At 45.4% G+C, this 24,102-nt stretch overlaps 1 protein-coding gene across 9 annotated transcripts in view; it reads left to right on the forward strand.

The window, feature by feature from the left end:
* Positions 1-24,102, forward strand: part of LOC122550999 (tripartite motif-containing protein 2-like) — a 134,824-nt gene that overhangs the window by 17,858 nt on the left and 92,864 nt on the right. For 4 of the 9 annotated variants that reach the window (XM_087988533.1, XM_087988532.1, XM_087988530.1 and 1 more), the window contains 3 exons: positions 1,180-1,283; positions 1,553-1,720; positions 7,285-7,465. In XM_087988533.1, coding sequence (XP_087844659.1) covers positions 1,180-1,283; positions 1,553-1,720; positions 7,285-7,465 — 453 coding nt within the window. Of the gene's footprint in view, positions 1-1,179; positions 1,284-1,552; positions 1,721-7,284; positions 7,466-10,051; positions 12,011-24,102 lie in introns of those variants that run through there. The other 5 variants (XM_087988537.1, XM_087988531.1, XM_087988538.1 and 2 more) reach the window with 4 other exon arrangements.

Below are 24,102 nucleotides of genomic sequence, written 5' to 3' on the forward strand. Positions count from 1 at the left end.
GGCATTGCTGGCAAGACCACCTCTTGGTACCTCATTGTCTTTGAACTGAGTGTCACACCTGCCATTTCACTACATCACCATGCATCTGGAGTCACCTGTAGGCCAGATTTCTTTCCCAAAGTAAACCAGATGGTTTTCTTACCAACAATCAACAACAGTTTCATTGTTACCATCACTGAGACTGGCTTCCAATTCTGGTTGATATACTGGATGTAAACTTGCCCAGCGACCCTGCTTGGGTTTGAACCCCTGCCCGCAGGGCATTGGCCTGGATCTTGTCACAACTCCACAATCATTCCCTAATTGTCAGATTGAACCTCAGTTTGACTGGGCTGGTTCTCACCAAAATAAACCTCACATTTTTTTAATGGAACCACCAATGTTTTCCAAAGACCTTGGACTCTGGCCTGAGATTGATCATGATATTGTATTTTCTTTAAACAAAAGTGCAAGGTTGAGAGATCTGATTAGATTCCCTACAGTGTGGAAACAGGCCCTTCGGCCCAACCAGTCCACATCGACCCTCCGAAGAGTAACCCACCCAGACCCAGTCCCCTACCCTATATTTACCCCTGACTAATGCACCAAACACTATGGGCAATTTAGCATGGCCAATTCACCTAACCTGCACATCTTTGGACTGTGGGAGGAAACCGGAGCACTAGAGTAAACCCACACAGACACTGGGAGAATGTGCAAACTCCACACAGACAGTTGTCCGAGACTTGAATTGACCTGGGACCCTGGCGCTGTGAGGCAGCAGTGCTAACCACTGTGCCACTGTGCTGCCCCTAATTCTGAAAGACCAGGACGTAATCCTGGTAACGTGAACAGTATTTGATTGACCTGTCTCGATGAAGATGAGACAGTTGATTCTATTCTCTGTCCTTGGTGAACTTCTCCAGATTCAAGTTCTCAGAACAGGACTGGAATGCGTACAGGCTCAGTTTGGGTAAGATATGCCATACAAAGGGGCATTGCTGCCTCCATTAGTATCATTGTTACCTATAGTGATCCCGGGACCTGTTGCCTTGGCCAGTTACAGGGATTGATGTTGTAGCCCTTTGGCATGGGCTGTGTTAATGTATTTCTAACATTAACCTGGCCTGTCACTCTGTGGAAGTTGAGAGCCTCTTCACCAGATGTGAATCTTATTCTGTTTTTATTTATTGCCTTCAGGGACCAGAGGGCGAGAGAAAGGGGAATTCACCAACCTTCAAGGAATCTCTGCTTCGGGAAATAATCGTATCGTGGTGGCTGACAGCAATAACCAGTGTATCCAGGTAACCGATTCCACCCTGTCTCCCCAAACCTACTACCCACGCTGGGCTGGAAAGTGCCAGGCTTCATTTCTGGCCTGTTCTGCGTGCTCTGGACTCACCTGGCATGACCTGAAGGCCCACAGTGGGCAGGGAGAGTGGCTGCGTTTGTTGTTAGATCTCGCTGGCATGGGTGTTGGGGGAAGGGGGTGATGGAATTGAATTACTGAGCATGTGTGAGTTTTCCACACATGAATGAGACTTTTTCCCTGCCATTTCCCTGCCTCTCCCAGGTCTTCTCCAATGACGGACAGTTCAAGCTACGATTTGGGGTCCGAGGACGGTCTCCAGGCCAACTGCAACGGCCAACCGGAGTGACCATCGACCCCAATGGGGACATCATCGTGGCTGATTACGACAACCGCTGGGTCAGCACCTTCACCCCTGATGGCAAGTTCAAGGTGAGGGGGCGGAGCACAGAGTGGGAGGGGGGTGAAGAGGTGAGGGATGGATGAGGAGGACAGGGATGGGAGGAGGTGAGGAAAGTTGGCGATAGTGCAGAGGTAGTGAGACATAGCGATGTACAGCCCAGAGAAGACCCTTTGACCCATTGTGTCCTTGGCAAAAGCCTTGGCATTGTAATTGCACATTTAAATGTTCTGAGGGTTTCTGCCTCTCCCACCCTTACTGGCAGTGAGTTGCAGATTCCCAGCATCCTTTGGGTGAACAATCTTTTCCTTACATCCCCTCTAAACCTCCTGCCCTTATCTTAAGTCTACATCTTTGGTCACTGATTCCTCCATCAATTGGGGGACTAATGCTGGAAAGTGGAATGAGTGCAGGTAGTGATATATTTTTGGCAGGACAGACTCAGTGGGCTGAAGGACCTCTTCTATACTGTATGACTGAATGTTACTTTATACCTGACTCACAATTAACCTTCCTCCCTATCATGGTGGCATCAGTGAATTTCACCTCATAGCTTCAGTCCGTTGTGGTGAAAGGGTTAAAATTGTGTCCCAATACATGTGTGAATCTAACCGAAAATGGAAGGTGTTGCTTAGTCCCGTGTGAATCTTATTATACACCTTCCCGTGTGAATGCGAACTGTTCCTGCCTATCTTCGGGAATAGGAATTGTGAAGAAGGCATTAGCCAAATCAATTACTCCGTACCACACCCCTGGATGATGTTGGATTCGTCCTATAATAGTGACGGCATCCGGGACCGCTGCCGTCAAGGCCGGAGTGTGACGGTTTAGTTGCCGATAATCTACCGTCATCCGCCATGACCCATCGGCTTTATGTACGGGCCATAAGGGGTTATTCCACGCCGTGGTGCATGTCCTAAGCACTCCCGCTTCCAAATAATCCTTAATTGTGGCGGATATTTCTTTATGTCCGCCGGGAATCCTATACTGTCTAAGACTTATTACGTGATCGGCGATCGGGATGGGGAAGGGGTCCATTTTAACCTTTCCCACTAACACCGTCCTACAGCGCAAAGCCATTTTCGTGATTCCAAATTCAAACTTCCCTTGTTGGAGGTGAAGTGTTAAACCGGCCAGAATGTCCATTCCCAGGATCCATTCTCTAACCGGTGTAATGATAATTGAATAAGTTTTAATGGGCATTGTACCTATCTTTAGGGGCAATTGTACTGTTTTTCCTTCAATCAGATTACCTCCCAGCCCAACCAGCGTGACTGGGGTTCCTTTAAACTTATGGGGCGTCCCATAGATTAAGGTGGCCTCCGCCCCTGTGTCCACTAGAGCCATAACGGTTTGGACGGATTTGCGCCAATAGATAGTCAATGATACATGAGGTCGAATGTCGTCTGCTGACCATTGGCTCGTTCGTGGGCAAACCCTTGGGGCTTGGCCCGATTCCTATTGTTCCTCCCATTCATCTTCCCCAGACAGCACTGGGTAAAGACGTTTGCCTCGCCCTTCTTTGTTCTTGCCTTTCTTACTAGGTTTCCGGCCACGCCTATCCACTTTATAACACTCTCGGAGGGGAGGCCGTACCTCCTCCTCCTCCTCGTCCTCCGAGGATTCCCACCGCTGGGAAGTGGAAGTTCTACCCCTTCGAGGCTCATTAACAACCGGACCCCGTGTCTGACATTTTTGTGTTAGTAATTCCACTAGGTCTTCCATAGTGGGTCGGGACTCCGTCTCTACCCGGGACACCTTCAGTCCCTTTCGTCTGCATAAGTCTTTTAATTCCGGTGTAGGTAGGCCATCAATCTCCGATGCTGGGACCTGCGCCCGTATCAAAGCTTGCCACAAAGCACGCCGTGAGGGGCCTTGGTTACTTCCTTGATTAGGGTTTACTTTTCCCCCTGCCCGAGCCTCAGGGCGACGCCCCTCCGTGCGCCCCTGAGAAGCACGGGTTGTGGGTCCCCAATCCCCCAAACCACCCATCTCCCTCATCATACTACGGGCATCTCCTAGGGTTTCTCCCCGTCCACTCAACATTATGGTTAATAACAGTGGTTTATAATGGGGGGGGGCAGTCTTCACTAGGTGGTCTCTAGTCTGTCTACTAACATTTGTGTTATCTACCTCGTCCAGCACTCCCAGCAACAGGGCATCCCGCACACACAAACGGGTTAGCCTCTGAACCCCTTCCTTAATTGTTGTCCAAGTTCCTTCCAAGGGGGGCCAATCGGACGGGAAGGGATACTGTTCGGCCACTGCCCTGGCATACATCCCAAATAAGGTCCCCATACTGCGATCTATTACCATATCCTTGGCTTGTCTGCGGTACCCCAGGTCTATGGCAGCATCCTTTGCTAATCCACCAAACTTGGGAGCATCCTGATAGTCTACCTGCACTTGTTGCCCCCCTTCCTCGAGGAGCCGAATTAGCCATAGCTCTAACGGCTCCCCAGGATTACGTCGGGTTTTCTGGGTGATAAACAGCACCTCATCGGTAGTGAAGTCTTCCGTTAATTCAGAGAATTCTGCAGGAGGCTGAGCCCGCGGTAATTCATGCATAATTGCCTCCCCTTGTTCATTCCGTATAGGGTTTCCTTCCTCATCTAACATTACCTCCCGTTGCACTGGGAGACGTCTCTGAACCTGCTTTCTCCTAACCACTGGTTTAGCTTGGAGTACGGGTGGGTCCTCTTCGTACTGATCATCTGAATCTCCCCAAATGTTCCCATCCCAATGATCGATATCCCACCGATCCCCGTTATTTAACTGGGCTACAAACGCCCGTACTTGTACCGGGTCCGGGGTTCGAGGGACCTTCCTTTTCTCTTTCCGTTTCTTAGCAGACAGATACATAATAGTTCGTCCTGCTAGTTCAGTTAATGCTGTCAATTCAGCTTTTAACTTCATAATTTCCTGCCTCAACATAGAGGCATCTCCCGAACTGAGTCCCTGCTCATGTTTCAGGAGGGCTAATTCTGCTTCAGCTTTTTGGCGCTTGTCTGACTGTTGTCTACAAGCCGCCGCACAGGCCCACATCCTCCGCTGTACCCCAGGCAAGGGGTTCTTCGGCAGGACTGGGATCCTCTCAAGGGTGGACAGCAGCGACCCTGGGGTTCCTACGCCCTCGGCCTCCCAGTTCTCCGGTCGCCCCCCACCATTTCTCAAACAAACTGCCACGCCATGCCACGGTCCATGCCATCCCGGGACGGTCGGGACCTCCACAGTTTGTTCCTCTGGTTTCTTAGCCTTTTTCCAAAACATTGTTCTGTATCAAAATCTTTCCTCAATTGCGATTGATCCTGCCGGCTACGCCAAAATGTTTTAAAAAATTCTCAAGGTCAAGGACCAGGCTCGCAGGAAAGTAGTCTGACACAGAACAAACAGCCAAGAGGCGAGTCTGCTAGAATATAAGTGTTTTATTCCCCGCAGCGTCGCCACAACCAGGTCTCGTACTTACAACGGGTCTGGTTTATACTCACTCTACGTGTTACCGGAACTGGGAGCCGTCAGTTCTCGTAGAGCGGTTGCCAACAACCCACGCTCGGCGGTTAAACGCAACCCCGGAGCAGACTCTACCGAACTGGAGACTTTTCCAGCTGATATACTCTTTTCCAGATATAAACATTCATGTGAACAGCAGAGCAAGGCTAAAAAACACATTCCATTCTGGTTACATACAGATAAGAAGATTCACACGGGAAGGTGTATAATAAGATTCACACGGGACTAAGCGACACCTTCCATTTTCGGTTAGATTCACACATGTATTGGGACACAATTTTAACCCTTTCACCACATCCGTTTATTCAAATCATTAAAATAATTGAACAGATGAATTCCCAAAATTATTCTGATGACACTCTAATTGCAACATCTTGCTAACCCTAAAATGTCTCATTTATTCCTACTCACTATTTCCTGTAAATTGACCGATCTTCGATGAGCTGATGTTCCCACTGCACCATGAGATTTTATTTTACATCATCTTCAATATAGAATATCAGCATAAGGCCGTAAGAAATTGGAACAGAGGTAGACCATTCAGTCCCTCGAGCTTGCTTCCCCATTCAATAGGATCATGGTTAGTCTGACATTCCTCATGTCCACTTTCCTGCCCTTTCCTGATGACCTTCGATTCCCTTACTGATCAAGAATCTATCTATCTCTGCCTTAAATATACACAAGCACTCTGCCTCCACAGCTCGATGTGGCAAGGAGTTGCAAAGATACTCACCCCTCTGAGAAAAGAAATTCCTCCTCTTCTCTGCCTGAAATTAGTACCCTCTTATTCTGAAACTGTGCCTTTTGGTCCTAGACTCTCCCATGAAGGTAAACATCCTCTCAGCATTGACCCTGTTAAGCCCCTTAAGAATCCTAGATGTTTCAATGAGATCACCTCTCATTCTTCTAAACTCCAGTGAGTAGAGTCCCAACCTGTTTAAGCTTTGCTCATAAGGTAATCCCTGCATACCAGGGATTATCCTTTGAAATTATCTCTAATGATATGATATCTTTCCTTATATAAAGGAACCAAAACTGCTCACAATACTCCAGATGTGGTCTTACTAGCATCATGTACAGTTGCAGTAAGACTTTCCTACTCTTATACTCCAACCCCCTTGAAATAAGGGCCAACATTCCATCAATCTTCCTAAGACCATAAGGTACAGGAGCAGAATTAAGCCATTTGGCCCATCAGGTCTGCTCCAACATTTGGTCATGGCTGACATGTTTCTCCACTCATTCTCCTGCCTTCTCCCTGTCGCCTTTGATTCCTATACCAATCAAAAACCTATTATTTTTCTCTGTGTTAAATACACTCAATGGCTTGGTCTCCACAGCCTTCTGTGGCAAGAGTTCCACAGACTCTCACCCTCTGGCTGAAGAAATTCCAACTCAACTCAGTTTTAAAGGGTCATCCCTTCACTCTAAAGCTGTGCCAGGCTATCCAACTCTATCCAGGTCTCTCAGGTTCTGACCTGAAACGATGGCTCTCCTGCTGCTCTGATGCTGCTTGACCTGTTGTGCTTTTTCCATCTCCACACCTTATTGATTCTGACTTGCCAGCATCTGCAGTCCTCACTATCTCTCAGTATTCTGTAAGATTCAATCAGATCCGCCCCCCCCCCCCCATCATCCTTCTAAATTCCATCGATTACAAACTCCGAGTCCTCAACCGCTCCTCATATGATAAGCCCATCATCCCCAAGATCATTCTTGTAAACCTCCTCTGAACCCTGTCCAAGGCCAGCACATCCTTTCTTTGATATGGGGCCCAAAACTGCTCTCAACTTTCCGAATGTGATCTGACCAGACCCTTATATAACCTCAGCAGTACATCTCTGTTCTTGTATTCTTGCCCTCTTGAAATGAATGCTAACATAGCGTTTACCTTCCTAACTGCTAACAGAACCTGCATGTTAATCTTTAGAGAACACTGAAATAGGGCTCTCAAGTCTCTTTGTGCTTCAGATTTCCATGTCTCTATTCTTCCTTTCAAAGTGCATAACCTCACATTCTCTGACATCGTTCCCCTTCTCTCTGTGTGTGTCTCTCTCTCTCTCTCTCTCTCTCTCTGTCTCCGCAGGGTAAGATTGGAGCTGGGAAGCTGTTGGGACCAAAGGGAGTTGCTATCGATCACAATGGTCACCTGATCGTGGTGGATAACAAGGCTTGCTGTGTCTTCATTTTTCAGTGCAATGGGAAGCTGGTGTCTCGGTTCGGGGTGCGTGGCACTGCAGACAGACAGTTTGCAGGTATACTGGACGGTAATAACATCAGCCAATCACCTCCTTTACATTTCTTTGTGGTGAAGGTGCATGATGGGTTGTTGAGATAACAGGGTTTCTTGCTGCTCCCTTGCTGGAGCTTGTCGGTGCGACTGTGCCCCCCGTGTTCCTTCCTCTTGGATAGTGTCCTGCCCCATTGTCACTTCTGCAAGAGTTTGGGGGAGTTTGAGAATAACATGGTAGAATGTAGCATTCATTTTGAGAGCGAGCTACCTGTGTTGGAAACACTATGCTAAACTTAAGTATGCCAATTACAGAGGAATGAGGTAGAGCTGGCTGGAATGGACTGGGAAAGTAGTTGAGCAGCAAAGACAATTGACGAAAAATGGCTGATGTTGAAGAACATAATTCATGGGTCACAGTAAAATTATATCCCAGTAAGGAAGGAGGATTCTAGGATGTGATAAGCCAACCATGGTTAACCAGGGCAGTTAAAGATAGCATCGAATTGAAAGAAAAACATACAATGTGACCAGGTTTAATGGTGAACCAGAAGACTGGGAGGGTTTTAAAATAAGGTAACTATAGGCCAGTTAGCTTAATATGACGTAAATGTCTATTGTAAAGGATGTAATAACAGAGTATATAGAAACACATTACAATCAAGCAGAGTCAGTGTGACTTCACTAAGGGGAAATCATGCCTCACAAATTTATTAGAATTCTTTGAAGAGGTAACAAGCAGGATGGATAAAGAGGAAACAGTCAGTGTAATGTATCTGGGTTGGCAGAAGGCTTGTGATAAGGAGACACACATTAGGTTATTTAGATAAGAGCCCATGGTGTTGGAGGTGGGATACTGATATGCATAGAGGACTGGCTAACTCGTAGAAGATGGAGAATTGTGATAAAGGAAGCATTTTAGGATGTCAACCTATAACTAGTGGAGGGTCACTAGGGCCACAATTACTTGTAATATTTATTAATGACTTGGTTGATATATGTGATGACCCAAAAATAATTGGAAATGCTAATGGTGAGAATGTCAGGGTCTGCAGATGGATATAGACAGGTTAAGTGAATGAGCAAAAACTAGGCAGATGGAAATATAACATGGGAAAATGTGAGGTTATGTAGGTTGGCAGGAAGAATAGAGGAACTGAAAATTATTTAAATTGAGAGGGATTTGGGATTCCTAGTGCATGAATCATAAAAGAAGAGCATCCAATTTCAGCATGGAAGGCAAATGGAACGTTGGCCTTTATTTCAAGGGAATGGAGTATAAAAGTATGGAGGTTTTGCTAAAACTATACAAGGCACTAGTCAGCCCACAGCCGGAATACTGTGAACAGCTTTGGGCCCCGTGTCTAAGGAAAAATAAACTGGCATCGGAGACAGTCCAGGAAAGGTTCCCTCTGCTGATCTGAGGATGGAGAGACTGTCTTGTGAGGAGGAGTTCAGTAGGTTGGGCCTGTGCACAATGTGGGCGGCACGGTGGCACAGTGGTTAGCACTGCTGCCTCACAGCGCCAGAGACCTGGGTTCAATTCCCACCTCAGGCGACTGACTGTGTGGAGCTTGCACATTCTCCCCATGTCGGCGTGGGTTTCCTCCGGGTGCTCCGGTTTCCTCCCACAGTCCAAAGATGTGCAGGTCAGGTGAATTGGCCATGCTAAATTGCCCGTAGTGTTAGGTAAGGGGTAAATGTAGGGGTATGGGTGGGTTGCGCTTCGGCGGGTCGGTGTGGACTTGTTGGGCCGAAGGGCCTGTTTCCACACTGTAAGTAATCTAATCTAAACATACAAGATTCTCAGGACATTTGGCAGGTAGATGTGGAGAGGCTGTTTTCTTTTGTGGGAGAGTTTGGGAGGGCATCATCTCAGAGTAAAGGATTGTCCAGTTAAAACAAAAAGAGGAGGAATTTCTTCCCTCAGAGGGGAGTGTATCTGTTGAATTCTTTACCGCAGAGGGCTGTTGGGGCTGTGAATCCCACCACGGCAGATGGTGGAATTTGAATTCAATAAAAAAAATTCTGGAATTAAGAGTCTAATGATGACCATGAATCCATTGTTGATTGTTGTAAAAACCCATCTGGGTCACTAATGTCCTTTAAGGAGGGAAACTGCCATCCTTACCTGGTCTGGCCTATATGTGACTCCAGACCCACAGCAATGTGGCTGACTCTCAACTGCCATCTGGGCAATAAATGCTGGCCTGGGCAGTGATTCCCTCATCCCGTAAATGAATTTTAAAAAAAGTACATTCAAGGCTGAGATAGATTTTTAATCAGGAAGGGAATCAATGGTTTTGGGGAAAAGCCAAGAAAGTGGAGATCAGGATTATCAGATCATCCATGATCTCATAGAATAAGGAGGAAGAGGCCATTCACCCCATCAGGTCTGCTCCACCATTCATTGCTCTTTGGGGTAGGGTCAGGGGTGCAGAGAGATGCCAGCGAGCGGTTGCAACATCATGGAGGCAGGCCTCTGGGAGTTTGCTGGGATTGTAATTAGAAGAACATAGGAAGAGGAAGAGACCATTCTTTTATTTTGCATTTGTTACGCAGGCTCAGGAGGAAGCCATTTAGCTGCTCAAGCCTCAAAACAATAACTCTTTTTCACCCACAGTCATACCCTGCTGAATAATTCCAACTTTTGATTAGTTTGTGTCAGGATGGTGGAATGTAGTTCTCATACAGCAATATTTCAGATCCGGACTGGAGGAGCCTAACCCTAACCCTAACGCTTGTATAAGATCCTTGTTAGGCCCCAGCTGGAGGATTTTGGACAGTTGTCTGCACCACATTATAGGAAAGATGTGAATGCATTGAAGAGAGCGCAAAAATGGTTTACAAGAATGGTTCCAGGAATGAGAAACTTCAGTGATCAGGAAAGATTGAACAAATTAATCAAATGATTGGAGCAAAGTGAACATCATCGTATCTGAGTTCCTTGATTGGAGCTATTAATCTGATCCAATCAGGGAGCCCTGGCTGACAGATATAAGCAGAAGTGTCAGCGATTCTGTTCACTCTGAGGGAGCTGGATCAGTTTCGAGGACTCTCCATATGTAAATAAAGGATGACTTAGTGACCGGATACCGGCCTCTGTGGAATTATTTCAGTGGCGATGAGAGTAAAGCACCACCTGAAGAAATTCACTCACAACAGTCGTCTTTGAGTTGAGGTAAGCCTTTCTGGCATCATGTTGTTATTTGGGAAGTTTGATTTGTTCAATCTTGCCTTCAAAGACTGGGCCCAGTATGTGGAAGAAGGCATTAGTCTTTTTGGGTGAATGACATTGGGGTAGATGAAAAGCAACGAGTAATTCTCCTGACAGCTTGTGGACCTGCAGCTTTTTTAGTTGTTAAAAGCCTAATTTACACCGAGGCACTACATACTAAAAGCTTTCAAGAGTTCACAAATTTAGCTTAGGAAATAATCCATTCCAAGCCTCCCCTACTTCTGAGACACAATCGGTTTTACTCGGCAATTTAAGTAGAATTTTTGACTAGGCTAAGAGTATTGACAGGCATGTGACTTTGGTTTAACCTTTAGTAAGGTCTTTTGGTATGTGGGATTAATTATGTATCCATACAAAAACACCTACTAGCTGAAGCCCAACTGGACTTCAAACAGACTGGCTTTATCATTGGAAAATGTGGCATATGAGTTGAAGGGTGGAAGTGAACACCCTCATTAGTCTGATTGAGCTTTGTGGACACCACTTGATTGAAGGCAATTGCACAGCCTCATTCAGACCGTATCCTGAACATAGGGACCCTAGGTCAGCCGCAGCAAAACAAAGTCAAGCTTTGGCAAAACGATTCAAACTTTCTTTAGAATCCAGGCTGGAAAGCCATTGTAATTGCTGCCAGTATGTTGACTTGAGACAGTGGAAGAGTCCCATTACATCTAGTTGAGTAAGTGAACTGTATGCAGGAAAGTGCACCCCCTGGAAAGTCCATCTACATCTGGTTTGGAACAGTTAAACTACTTAGCAACATCCAAATCAGAACCAATCAAAATAAACATCCGGTTAAATGGTCACTGGGTTCTAATGGCAGTCGATACTGTGTGCAGCTGTATCAGTGATTGCAGAATCAGTCTTTAACAACATCCGGTCTGGACCACAACACTTAGGTTTACACAAAATCCCTGCTAGACTGAGAACCTATACCAAGGGCCCTTTACAGATTAAGGACACAACTTCGGGTCTGGTCTGTCATGTGAAGCTGCTGGTTCAGTTCCCAATGATTACAGTGAAAGGCTCAGGCCCAAGCTTGATGGGACACAATTCCTTGAGAAAGATTTACCTTGATTGGCTCAAAATCCTTTGATTAGGAAATAGCTGTCTGAATGAAGTCCTAATTAAATATCTGGAAGTTTTTCAGGAAGGTTTAGGGGCTATCAGAGGAGCCAAGATCATCTTGCATGTTGACCAGGAAGTAGTTCAATGATTCTCAAAGACCTACCCTGTGCCGTTTACCTTGTGGGGAAAAAGAGAGGCAGAAATCAGAAGGTTGGAAAGCAAAGGATCATCAAACCAGTCCAGTTTGTGGAATGGCCAGCACTGCTCGTACCGATTGTGAAGCTGGATGGGTGAGTTTGCGGGGATTTGTGGAGATTTTAATCAAATGGTAAACTGCTTTTCACAGCTGGATAAATACTCAATCCCTCGCAGAGATATTTATACACAAAGCTGGCAAAGGAGTTGTCCTTCACAAAGCTGGGAGTAAGCCATGCGTACTTGCAATTGTGGTTAGATGAGGATTCCCTGAAGTATGTTACAATTAATACCCATAATGGTGTGTATAGATATACGAGACTGCCATTTCGGGTATCATCAGCCTGTGCCATTTATCAGCGGATCATGGAGAACATTTTACTCCAGGTCGCCATTTATGGAGATGATGTGCTAATAATGGGGGAGACCAAGAGGGAGCACTTAGAGAATTGGACATAGTCCTGAGACTTTTCTCCCAGGAGGGAGGAATGTGTGTTCCAAGCTGCAGTGTTGACAAGACCGGTTACACCCGTTGGAAGATAAAGTGAGCTGAAAATGTGTTGCTGGAAAAGCGCAGCAGGTCAGGCAGCATCCAGGGAACAGGAGAATCGACGTTTCGGGCATAAGCCCTTCTTCAGGAAGATAAAGTGAGGGCAATCAAAGGTATCTTGGCTCCTACGTCTGTCCCGGAGCTTACTTCTTTCCTTGGGCTGGTGAATTATTACAGAAAATTCATACATAACCTGGCCTCCATTCTGGCATTTTTACATCAACTCTTTTTTATGTGAAAAAAAAGGGTCAACCTTGGAAATGGTCATGTAGCCAAGCCACAGCCTTCAGGGAAGTGAAGAAACAGCTATCATCCTTGAAGGTGCTGGCATATCATGGTTCCAAGTGCGATCTGGTATTGACGTGTGCCTCCCAGTACGGCATTGGGGAAGTATTAGCTCATAGGTGGCCCAATGGAGAGGAATGCCCAATAGCCCACTTTGGCAAATGTACAGTTTAAATGCACCCAGATACAAAAAGGCTGTTTGGCGGTCGGATTTGGAGTCAGAAAGTTCCACCAACATCTTTATGGATGTAAATTTGTAATAATAACAGACCTCAAACCCCTGCTTGGCTTACCTGAAGTGGGCAAGGCAGTGCCATCCATAGATTCAGGCTGAATTCAAGGGTGGACTCTAATATTAAGTCCAGGTGGCCAAGTAGCAAATGTGGATGCAATGAACCACCTCCTACTGACAGGTACATCACTTGTGGTACCGACACTGGAAGAGTCCAGAATGATTTTAAATTATCCGGACAGACGCTCAATCACAGTTGACAATATCAGACTTTGGATGCAGAAAGGTTCAGTCCTGGCAAAACTGAAACAGCTGGTGGTGATGGAGGGAACCAAAGGGCAATCACAGCCGGGACTGAAACCTTCTTGGCCTTGGAGAGACCAGACCGTAGTAGAGAACGGCATATTATTATGGGATCTAGAGTGATTGTCCCAAACGGAGGTCACTGCCAGGTACCAGGTAAGCTTCACCAGGGTCATCCAGGGGTTTGCACATTGAAGATGGATGTCTGGTGACCAGGGTTGGATGCAGACATAACCGTTTTTTGGGGCAGTGCCCAGAGTGCCGAAAAAGACAAAGGTTGCCGCCACCAGCTCGTCCACATTAATGGGAATGGCCGGGTAAACCCTGGACTCGGTTCCATGTTGAATGGGCAGGTCCTTTCAATGAGTTAATGTTCATGGTCATTGTGGACACCCACTCAAAGTAGCTGGACATGCATAGAGTTAATTCGTCAAACGCGGGGTTGTCAATAGAAAACTTGTGGACATCTTTTGCAATACTCAGACTTTCAGAAGTGTTGGATATAGACAATAGGCCATTGTTTGTCAGCAGGGAATTTGAGTATTTCTTCAAGTTGAATGGCATTCAACTTTTAGGGAGAGCTGTATACCATCCTTCGTCCAATGGAGTCCAAATGTTGAAGATAGGCTTAAAGAAACAGCCCACAGCTTCACTATGTACCAAACTGTCCTGGTTCCTGTTGATTTTAGGACCACTCCTAATGTAACTACAGGAATAGCTCTAGCTCTTGCTAATGGTGAGAAGACTCTGTACCAGGTTAGATCTGATATTCCCAGACATAGGGGAGAGGGTGAAATAACATCAAGAATGCCAATATTGTTGTGAGGTTTGGTAGAGTACTTGTGGATTGGGAGGCAGGAAGTTAGAATTTGGGGTTTGTAAAGTGCTATGGGGAAAGCATGGCACAGTCCCTTTAAAAGACCATGTGCTTTTTGTGTGCTTGGTGATTTAAAATTAATGTCTGTGAGCAGCAGCAGCGTGAAATTTTGCAAGTTGACAGAGAGCACCTGAATTGAAACATTTGTATTGAAAGGTGTGCAGTTAGCAGACCAAACAGCTTTTACCGAGACAACAAGCTTTTCAATTAAGCCAATCAATTTGAAACAGGTACTTAGGTACCAAAAGCCTATTAAATTTAAGACTGATGGTTTTGGCAACATAGGACCAATCGTGTAGTAAGAAATATTGACATATTATTATGGGTACAAAAAGAAGGGGTCAGCTGGATCAAGACCCTAGAGCGAGCTGCCATCTGCCAGAGAGAGAATCGCTGGCTCTCACTGTCTCCTCTGTGTCTTGGAAAAAGCACCATCTAAATAACAATAATACTGATGACACAATGAATTAATATTCCTGACAGAAGAATTGACGCTGAAGGCACAGAACATTCTTTCAGACATGTAACCTGAGGGTTAGTTCTGAGAGGGGGTGGCTGAGGAAATAGCAGAGGCGTTGGTTGTAATCTTTCAAAAATCACCGGAGTCAGGGAAAGTCCCAGATGATTGGAAAATCACTGTTGTAACCCCCTTGTTCAAGGAAGGATCAAGACAAAAGATGGAAAATTATAGGCCGATTAGACCTAACCTCGGTTGTAAGTAAAATTCTAGAATCCATCGTTAAGGATGAGACTTTTAAATTCTTGGAAGTGCAGAGTCGGATTAGAACAAGTCAGCATGGACTTAGTAAGGGAGGTCGTGCCTGACAAACTTGTTAGAATTCTTTGAAGAGGTAACAAGTAGGTTAGACCAGGGAAACCCGGTGGATGTTATCTATCTGGATGTCCAAAAGGCTGTTGAAAAGGTGCCTCATGGGAGGCTGCTGAGTAAGGTGAGGGCCCATGGTGTTTGAGGTGAGCTACTGGCATGGATTGGGGATTGGCGATTGGCTATCTGACAAGGTAGAGAGTTGGGATAAAAGGTTATTTTTTGAATGGCAGCTAGTAACAAGTGGTGTCCCTCAGGGTTCAGTGTTGGGGCAGCAGCTGTTCACTTTTATATATTAATGATCTGGATGAAGGGACTGGAGGAATTCTGGCGAAGTTCATCAATTATACGAAGTTAGGCAGACAGGAAGGTGGTACTGAGGAGGTGGGGAGGCTGCAGAAAGATTTAAGGAGAAAGTGAGGTCTGCAGATGCTGGAGATCAGAGCTGGAAATGTGTTGCTGGAAAAGCACAGCAGGTCAGGCAGCATCCAGGGAACAGGAGAATCGACGTTTCGGGCATAGAGGGCTTATGTCCGAAACGTCGATTCTCCTGTTCCCTGGATGCTGCCTGACCTGCTGTGCTTTTCCAGCAACACATTTCCAGCTGCAGAAAGATTTAGACAGTTTAGGAGATTGGTCCAGGCAATGGCTGATGAAATTCAACATGAGCAAATGCAAGGTGTTGCATTTCAGAAAAGAAGAATACATGGATGGACTGTTTTCTAAATAGTGAGAAACTCATAAAACCAAAGTATAAAGGGAATCTAGGATTCAGTAAAGGTTGACTTGCTGGTTGAATCCATGATTAAGAAAGCAAATGTAATGTTGTCATTTATCTCAAGGGTTAGAATGTAAAAGCAGTGATGTGTTACTGAGACTTTATAAAGGTCTGTTTAGGCTGTATTTAGAATACTGTGTCCGGTTTTGGGCCCCACACCTCAGGAAGAACATACTGGCACTGGAGCGTGTCCAGTGGAGATTCACACAGATGATCCCTGGAATGGTTGGCCTAACATATGATGAACAGCTGAAGATCCTGGGATTGTATTCATTAGAGTTTAGAAGGTTGAGGGGAGATCTAACAGAAACTTCCAAGATAATGCATGGCTTAGAAAGGGTGGATGCTGGAAAATTGTTTCAGTCAGGCAGGGATACCAGGCATGGGCACAACTTTAGAATTAGAGGGGGTCAATTTATAATAGAACATAGAACATAGAACAATACAGCACAGAACAGGCCCTTCGGCCCACGATGTTGTGCCGAACTTCTAACCTAGATTAAGTACCCATCCATGTACCTATCCAAATGCCGCTTAAAGGTCGCCAATGATTCCGACTCTACCACTCCCACGGGCAGCGCATTCCATGCCCCCACCACTCTCTGGGTAAAGAACCCACCCCTGACATCTCCCCTACACCTTCCACCCTTCACCTTAAATTTATGTTCCCTTGTAACACTCTGTTGTACCCGGGGAAAAAGTTTCTGACTGTCTACTCTATCTATTCCTCTGATCATCTTATAAACCTCTATCAAGTCACCCCTCATCCTTCGCCGTTCCAACGAGAAAAGGCCGAGAACTCTCAACCTATCCTCGTACGACTTCCTCTCCATTCCAGGCAACATCCTGGTAAATCTTCTCTGCACCCTCTCCAAAGCTTCCACATCTTTCCTAAAGTGAGGCGACCAGAACTGCACACAGTACTCCAACTGTGGCCTAACCAAAGTCCTGTACAGCTGCAACATCACTTCACGACTCTTGAATTTAATCCCTCTGCTAATGAACGATAATACTCCATAGGCCTTCTTACAAACTCTATCCACCTGAGTGGCAACCTTCAAAGATCTATGTACATAGACCCCAAGATCCCTCTGTTCCTCCACCTGACTAAGAACCCTACCATTAACCCTGTATTCCGCATTCTTATTTGTTCTTCCAAAATGGACAACCTCACACTTGGCAGGGTTGAACTCCATCTGCCACTCCTCAGCCCAGCTCTGCATCATATCTAAGTCCCTCTGCAGCCGACAACTGCCCTCCTCACTGTCCACAACTCCACCTATCTTCGTATCATCTGCAAATTTACTGACCCACCCTTCGACTCCCTCATCTAAGTCATTAATAATAATGGAAATGAGGAGACAATTCTTCAGCCAGAGAGGGGTGGGCCTGTGGAATTCATTGCCACGGAGTGCAGTGGAGGTCGGGACGTTGAATGTCTTCAAGTCAGAGATTGATAAATTCTTAATCTTACAAGGAATTAAGGGCTACAGGGAGAGTGCGGGTAAGTGACATTGAAACGCCCATCAGCCATGATTGAATGGAATAGTGGACTTGATGGGCTGAATGGTCTTACTTCCACTCCTATGTCTTATGGTCTTAACCTGTCTGTAAGTTCGAGAGACTAAATTTATTTTTTTAATGAGTGCGTCTTGTCTTTATTGGAACAGTATACATATAAAACCTTCCTTTATTTGGGAAGAATGAGTAGTTAGAAGGGATTTTTAAAAACTCCACAGTGGACAATATCCTGTCACCAAATTATCCTTTATTTATATGTATGTTGTACATGACACTGCTCAGCTAGCTCAGAGCTGGCTCCTAAAGAATAGAACTCCTGACACTCCTGTCTTTTTTTTTTCTCTTTCTCTTTTTTTAAAAATAAAAAGTCAAAACAAAGTCTACCTGAAACAACGGGGAGAGACAAAAAGGAAAACTCCCCTCCTTAGTAGGTTAGACGGGATTTATTCAGTTTGTTAACAGTTTAGTTAATTTGTTCTGTGTTAAATAAATAAATTGGTACTTGTTGATTTTAAAGTGAATGCCAGGGATTTATTTTATTTAACCACTAGCAGTTTCTGAAAAGCAAGTTACACTTCTTTTCACACTCCTTTTACGGATTATGGAGTGAGGTGCTGCTCTGTGAGTGTTTGGATTTATTTCTCGGGGGGTGTGGTCAACCTGCACTTTATAACAATGCCAAACATGACTCTGCTAAGCATGAGAGAGAGTTTATTTCAGGGACAAAGTTTAGTGTATGAGCCATGGCAATAGCCCGGCATGGTCGATGCGAGGTCAGGTCAGTGATATATGATGTTCAGGAAGGTGCGATGCTCCTGAACTACCATGTGGACAGTATGAAAGCTACAAATTCACAATTGTTATAGGAGCAAAGTGTGCCTGGCTCCTCAACTGCCTTTTTGATTGTTCCAGAACCCATGGGTTCTCCCTCTGTGTCAAGCATTGAGGATATCTCAGAATCTGTGATGGACTCAGTAGGTGTTGCTGCTTTGACCCCCTATGCTGCCTGAAGAGGAGAATGAATTTTTTCTGAGACACTCCAGGCACAAGAGGCAAGCTACTGTGTGTTACTCACTGTCTGTATCAGAGGCAGAGTTGGAGGAACCTGACCCATGTGCTAAAAGTCACCAGGAGGATCTACAAGAAAAAAATCCTGCCTACATCCTTGGACTCAGAGGGATAGGGATGGATTGATTGTAATGAGGTCAGTCAAGCGGACCTCATAGAATATGAGTTCCCTGATTGGACCTAACTAACTGCCCCAATCAGGGAATCCTGTCTGACAGATAGAAACAGGAGATTCAGAGATTCTGCTCACTCTGAGAGCCAGCTCCGAGGAAGCTGAGACAGTTTCTCCACATGTAAATAAAGTGAGACTTGGTGATGGGATACTGACCTCTGTGGAGTTAATTCATTACAACATTTAAAAGACATTTTGACAGTTACACAGATAGGAAAGGTTTCGAGGGATATGTGTGATGCACAGACAAATGGGACGAGTTCAGTTTAATCAATGTTTCAGGCATAAGCCCTTCATCAGCAATGAGCCTCATTCCTGATTAACGGCTTTATGCCTGAAACGTTGACTCTCCTGCTCCTTGGATGCTGCCTGACTGGCTATGCTTTTCCAACACCACACTCTTTGACTCTGATCTCCAGCTTTTGTAGTCCTCACTTTCTCCTAGTTCATTTTCGGAAATCTGGACAGTATGGACTCATTAGGCTGAAGCGCCTGTTTCTGTGCTATATGATTCTAAGTTGGGACGGTTCTTCGTGGAGATTAGGTGGCTTAGAGGAAATTTTACAGAGGCTTTCAAAATTGAGAGTGGGCTTGATTGAGTTGACAGCACGAAGCTGTTCCTATAGATGGAAAGTACAAGGACCAGATTAAAGGGAATTAATGAAGGAAGCAATGGTGGCAAAAGGAGAAATATTGAAGTGTTTAGGGTCTAGAATGTACTATATGAGTGTGCGCAACTCCATGGCCTACACTCATCCCTGGAATATCCGGATTACAAGGATACCTAGGTTAGGCACCTTCGACACCACGATTCCAACCAAGTAATCTCCGAACTCAGAGACCTAGGTCTTTGATCCGCCCTCTGCAACTGGATCCTCAGCGTCCTGAGCCACACTGCAATCAGTGAGAATAGGCAACAATATCTCCTCCACGATAATCCTCAACACCAGTGCCCTGCAAGGCTATGTACTCAGCCCCCTACTATACTCCCTGTGCACTCATGACAGTGTGGCCAAATTTCGTCCTAACTCCATCCACGAGTTCTCTGATGACACCACCGTTGTAGGCTGGATCTCAAAAACAATGGTGAGTCAGAATATAGAAAAGAGAAAGAGAGTGCTAGGTGGCGTGGTGTAAAGATAACAAACTCTCCCACGATGTCAGCAAAATGAAAGAGCTAGTCATTGGCTTCAGTAAACAAGGTGGAAGGCATGTCCTGTCTACCTCAATGGAGCTGAGGTGGCGATGGGTGAAAGCGCCAAGTTCCTCGGAATGATGATCACCAACAATCTGTCCTGGGCCACCCACGTTTATGTGATGCTCAAGAAAGCACAACCATGCCTCTACTTCCTCAGGAGGCTAAGGAAATGCAGCATGTCTGTAAAGACACAGCAATTTTTATAGACACATCATAGAAAGCATGCTATCCGGATTCTTCATGGCGTGCTGTGGCAACCGCTTTGCCCAGGAATGTAAGAAACTGCAGAGAGTTGTGAGCACTGACCAGTCCATCACGAAAACCAATCTTCCATCCATTGACTCCATCTATACTTCAGCCTCGGAAAGGCAACCAACATAATCAGAGACCCCTCCTATCCCCTGTTATAATTTCTTCCACACACTTCCATGGGGCAAAAGATGCAAAAGCTTAAACAAACTAACCAGCAGCTTCAAGGCCAGCTTCTTCCTCACTGTTATTAGACTTTTGTATACGCCTCTGTAATTTTAAATTTCATGTTGATCTCACTCTCTATGTACCTTCCCTGCAGCTGTACCATTGTACTCCTCCCTCAGTTTTGTCTCCCTAATGCACTGTGTATGGTATGATCTGCCTGTACTGCATGCAAAAAAAACTTCACTGTACCCAGGTACATGTGACAATAATAAATCAAATTGTGAGGCAGGTTCACTCGAGAGGTTAGGGTCTGGTATGCACTGTCCTGATGAGGGCAAAACAAATGCTTCAGCAAAATAGTTTTTTTCCACACTCCTCAATATTCTGTTTCAACTTTGAAGTGGAGATCACGTCCTGTCTGTTTGAACATTGTAAACATGCTGATTTGTTTTTGTAATCATTGACGTGGTAGGTTTTTCTTACTGTTTGGAAATCTGGGCTCTTGTGGGATATATGAGGAGTAGCTGGAAGAATTTGGTCGGTTTGGACATTTGAACAGTCTGGTTTGAGAGGGGCTGCCTTTTGTAATCAAAACAAACAGTTGACAGTTTAATTGTTACAGGTTTTAGCTACTGACTGGTTTTCCTGGAAATAAGACCACACAACGTCTTCTGGTCTTATGGTCAGAGCAGCAGCAGGTCATTCAACCCATTGAGTGTGTTCTGCTATGCCATGAGATCTTGGCTGATCTCATAATCCTCAACTTCACTGTCCTGCCTTTTGCCTCGAAAACCCTCGAATCCCTTACTGATTAAGAATCTGTTAAAAATAATTTGAGCAAATAGCCACTTTCGAGAAGCTAAGTATGAGGTTTATCAACTTATTAATTACTCAGAAACCTGTCTGGTCTCAGAGCTCTGTTCTCCAGGCCTTGCAGTCAGAGCAAAGTGGATATCCCTGAAGTTGCAGTATGTCTGCTGAAATCCTGTTTCCTGAAAGGAATTTCTTGGATTTGGATTGAGTTTGCACATTCCAGGATTTTGGTCCCATTTGGAAATCTCTCGATGCTTCAGAAATCAAAGCCTAGCTCACTGGGGCTTCATCAACATGAATTTTAGCGGGTGAGGGAAATCATCGTATTTTCTCTCTGTGTTCTGTATCAGAGGGTTGAGGGTCTCTTAGAAATCTCTCCTTGAGAAAGTGGTGGAATCTGAAATTTTTCAACATGGGGAGAGGGTTGATTCTTGATAAGCAATGGGGTAAAAGGTTATGGGGGGGTGGGGGTGGGGGGGGGGGGGGGGGGGGGGGAGGATGGGTGCAGTTTGTGGGATTGAGAATTGAGATTATCAGATGAGCCTCAATCCTGTTGAATGGGGAAGAAGCCTTGAGAGACTGAAGGCCGCCTCCTTGTCTTCATTCATATAAAATATAAACAATGACTCAGCTTCCAACATCTTCTCAGGAAGAGACTTCCAACCTTCTGAGGGGGAAGCATTATACTGCATCTCTGCTTGAAAATGGTGACCCTGATTCTGAAACAGTGAGCCCTAGTTCTAGATTCTCCCACAAGAAGAAACATTCTTTCCATACCCACCCAGTCAAATTCCCTCAGGATTTTATATATTTTCATCAAGTCACCTCTGACTCTTCTAAACTTTAGTGGGTACAAGTCCAGTCTGTCCAGCCTTTCCTAAAAAACACACACCCAAAGAACAAAGAAAATTTACAGCCCAGGAATATGCCCTTTGTCCCTCCAAGCCTGTGCCTTCAACTCCCTTCAACTACTACTCTCTGTCTCCTGTTGCTCAGCCAGTTCTTTACCCACCTAGCTAGTACACCCTGCACACCATGTGACTTTACTTTCTCCATTAGTTTACCATGGGGAAAGTTTACCCAGTCAAGTGTTAGTCTGGTAAACCTTCTCTGAACTAACTCCAACACTTTAACATTTTGCCTTAAATAAGAAGACCAGTGCTGTACACAATACTACAGATATGGACTCACCAGTCCCCTGCAGAACTGAAACATTACCTCCCTATTCTTACATGCAATTCCCCTCCCAATAAACCATAACATTCATAGACTCAGAAGCATCAAAGTTTACAGTAGAAGTGTAGCATCACTTCGTTGATTTTATACTCTATACCATCCCATGAGCTTGTTTTTATTCATTTGTGGGTTGTGGGCGTTGCTGGTTAGGTCAGCATTTATTACCCATCCCCAATTGCCCTTGAGAACATAGAACATTATAGCGCAGTACAGGCCCTTCGGCCCTCGATGTTGCGCTGCCCTGTCATACTAATCTCCATCCCACCTACACTATTCCATGTACGTCCATATGCCTGTCCAATGACGACTTTAATGCACTTAAACTTGGTGAATCTACTACCGTTACAGGCAAAGCATTCCATACCCTTACTACTCTCTGAGTAAAGAAACTACCTCTGACATCCGTCTTATACCTATCTCCCCTCACTTTAAAGTTGTGCCTCCTCGTGTTTGCCGTTCCCATACTTAGAGTGGACAGGGAGAGCCTTTTTCCATCTAACCCTCTGATTATCTTGTATGTCTCTATTAAGTCACCTCTCAACCTTCTTCTCTCTAACGAGAACAGCCTCAAGGCCCTCAGCCTTTCCTTGTAAGACATTCCTTCCATACCAGGCAGCATCCTAGTAAAAGAGAAGGTGGGGGTGAGCTGCCTTCTTGAACTGCTGCGTCCATGTGCTGTGGGTTGACCCACAATGCCCTTAGGGAGGGAATTCCAAGATTTTGACCCAATGACACTGAAGGAACGGTGATATATTTTCAAGTCAGGATGGTGAGTGGCTTGGAGGGGAACTTGCAAGTAGGGTGTTCCCATGTATCTGCTGCTCTTGTCCTTCCAGATGGAAGTGGTTGTGGGTTTGGAAAATGGTGTTTAAGTGGAATGGGTGAATTTCTGTAGTGCATCCTTTAGATGATACTCACTGCTGCTACTGGGCATCGGTGGTGATGGGAGTGGATGCTTGTGGATGTGGTGCCAGTCAGGTGAGTTGCTTGGTCCTGGATGGTGTCAAGTTTCTTGAGTGCTGTTGGAGCTGCAAGTGGGAAGTATTCCACCCTGACTTGTGCTTTATAGATGTGGACAGGCTTTGGGAAGTCAGGAGGTGAGTTATTCACTGCAGTGTTCCTAGCTTTTGACCTGCTGTTGTAGCCACTATTTTTATGTGGTGAGCTCAGTTGAGTTTCTGGTCAATGGTAACCCACCATTGAATATCAAGGGGCGGATGTTAGTCTCTCACTGGAGATGGTTGTTCCTGGCATTTGTGTGGCACAAATGTTACTTGCCACTTGCCATCCTAAGCCTGATATTGTTCAGATCTTGTTGCATTTGAACATGAACTGCTTAAGATCTGAGGAGTCAGGAATGGTGCTGAACATTGTGCAGTCCTCAGCAAGCATCCCTCCTTCTGACCTTATGATTGAGGGAAGATCTTTGATGAAGCAACTGAAGATGTTTGGGCCTAGGACATTATCCTGAGGAACTCCTGCAGAGATGTCCTGGAACTGAGATGACTGACCTCCAACAACCACAACCATCTTCCTATGTGCCAAGTATCACTCTAACCAGTGTAGAGTTTGTCCTGTGATGCCCAGTTTTGCTAGGATTCCTAAATGCCACACTGTCACTCTCTCTTCCACTCTGGAATTCAGCTCTTTCATCCATGTTTGAACCAAGGCTGTAATGAGGTCAGGAGTTGAGTGACCCAGGCAGAACCCAAACTGGGTGACATTGAGCAGGTTATTGCTGAGCAGTTGCAGCTTGATAGCACTGTTAATGACATCTTCCATCACTTTATTGATGATTGAGAATAGACTGATGGGGTGGTAACTGACCAGGTTGGATTTGTCCTGCTTTTTGTGTACAGGACAGCTTTCCTGATTACTAGCTGAACCTGCATATCCA

Source organism: Chiloscyllium plagiosum, unplaced genomic scaffold (assembly GCF_037043375.1).
Source record: "Chiloscyllium plagiosum isolate Xiang-an unplaced genomic scaffold, Cpla_swu_hap1 HiC_scaffold_6, whole genome shotgun sequence".
Classification (NCBI taxonomy): Eukaryota; Metazoa; Chordata; class Chondrichthyes; order Orectolobiformes; family Hemiscylliidae; genus Chiloscyllium; species Chiloscyllium plagiosum.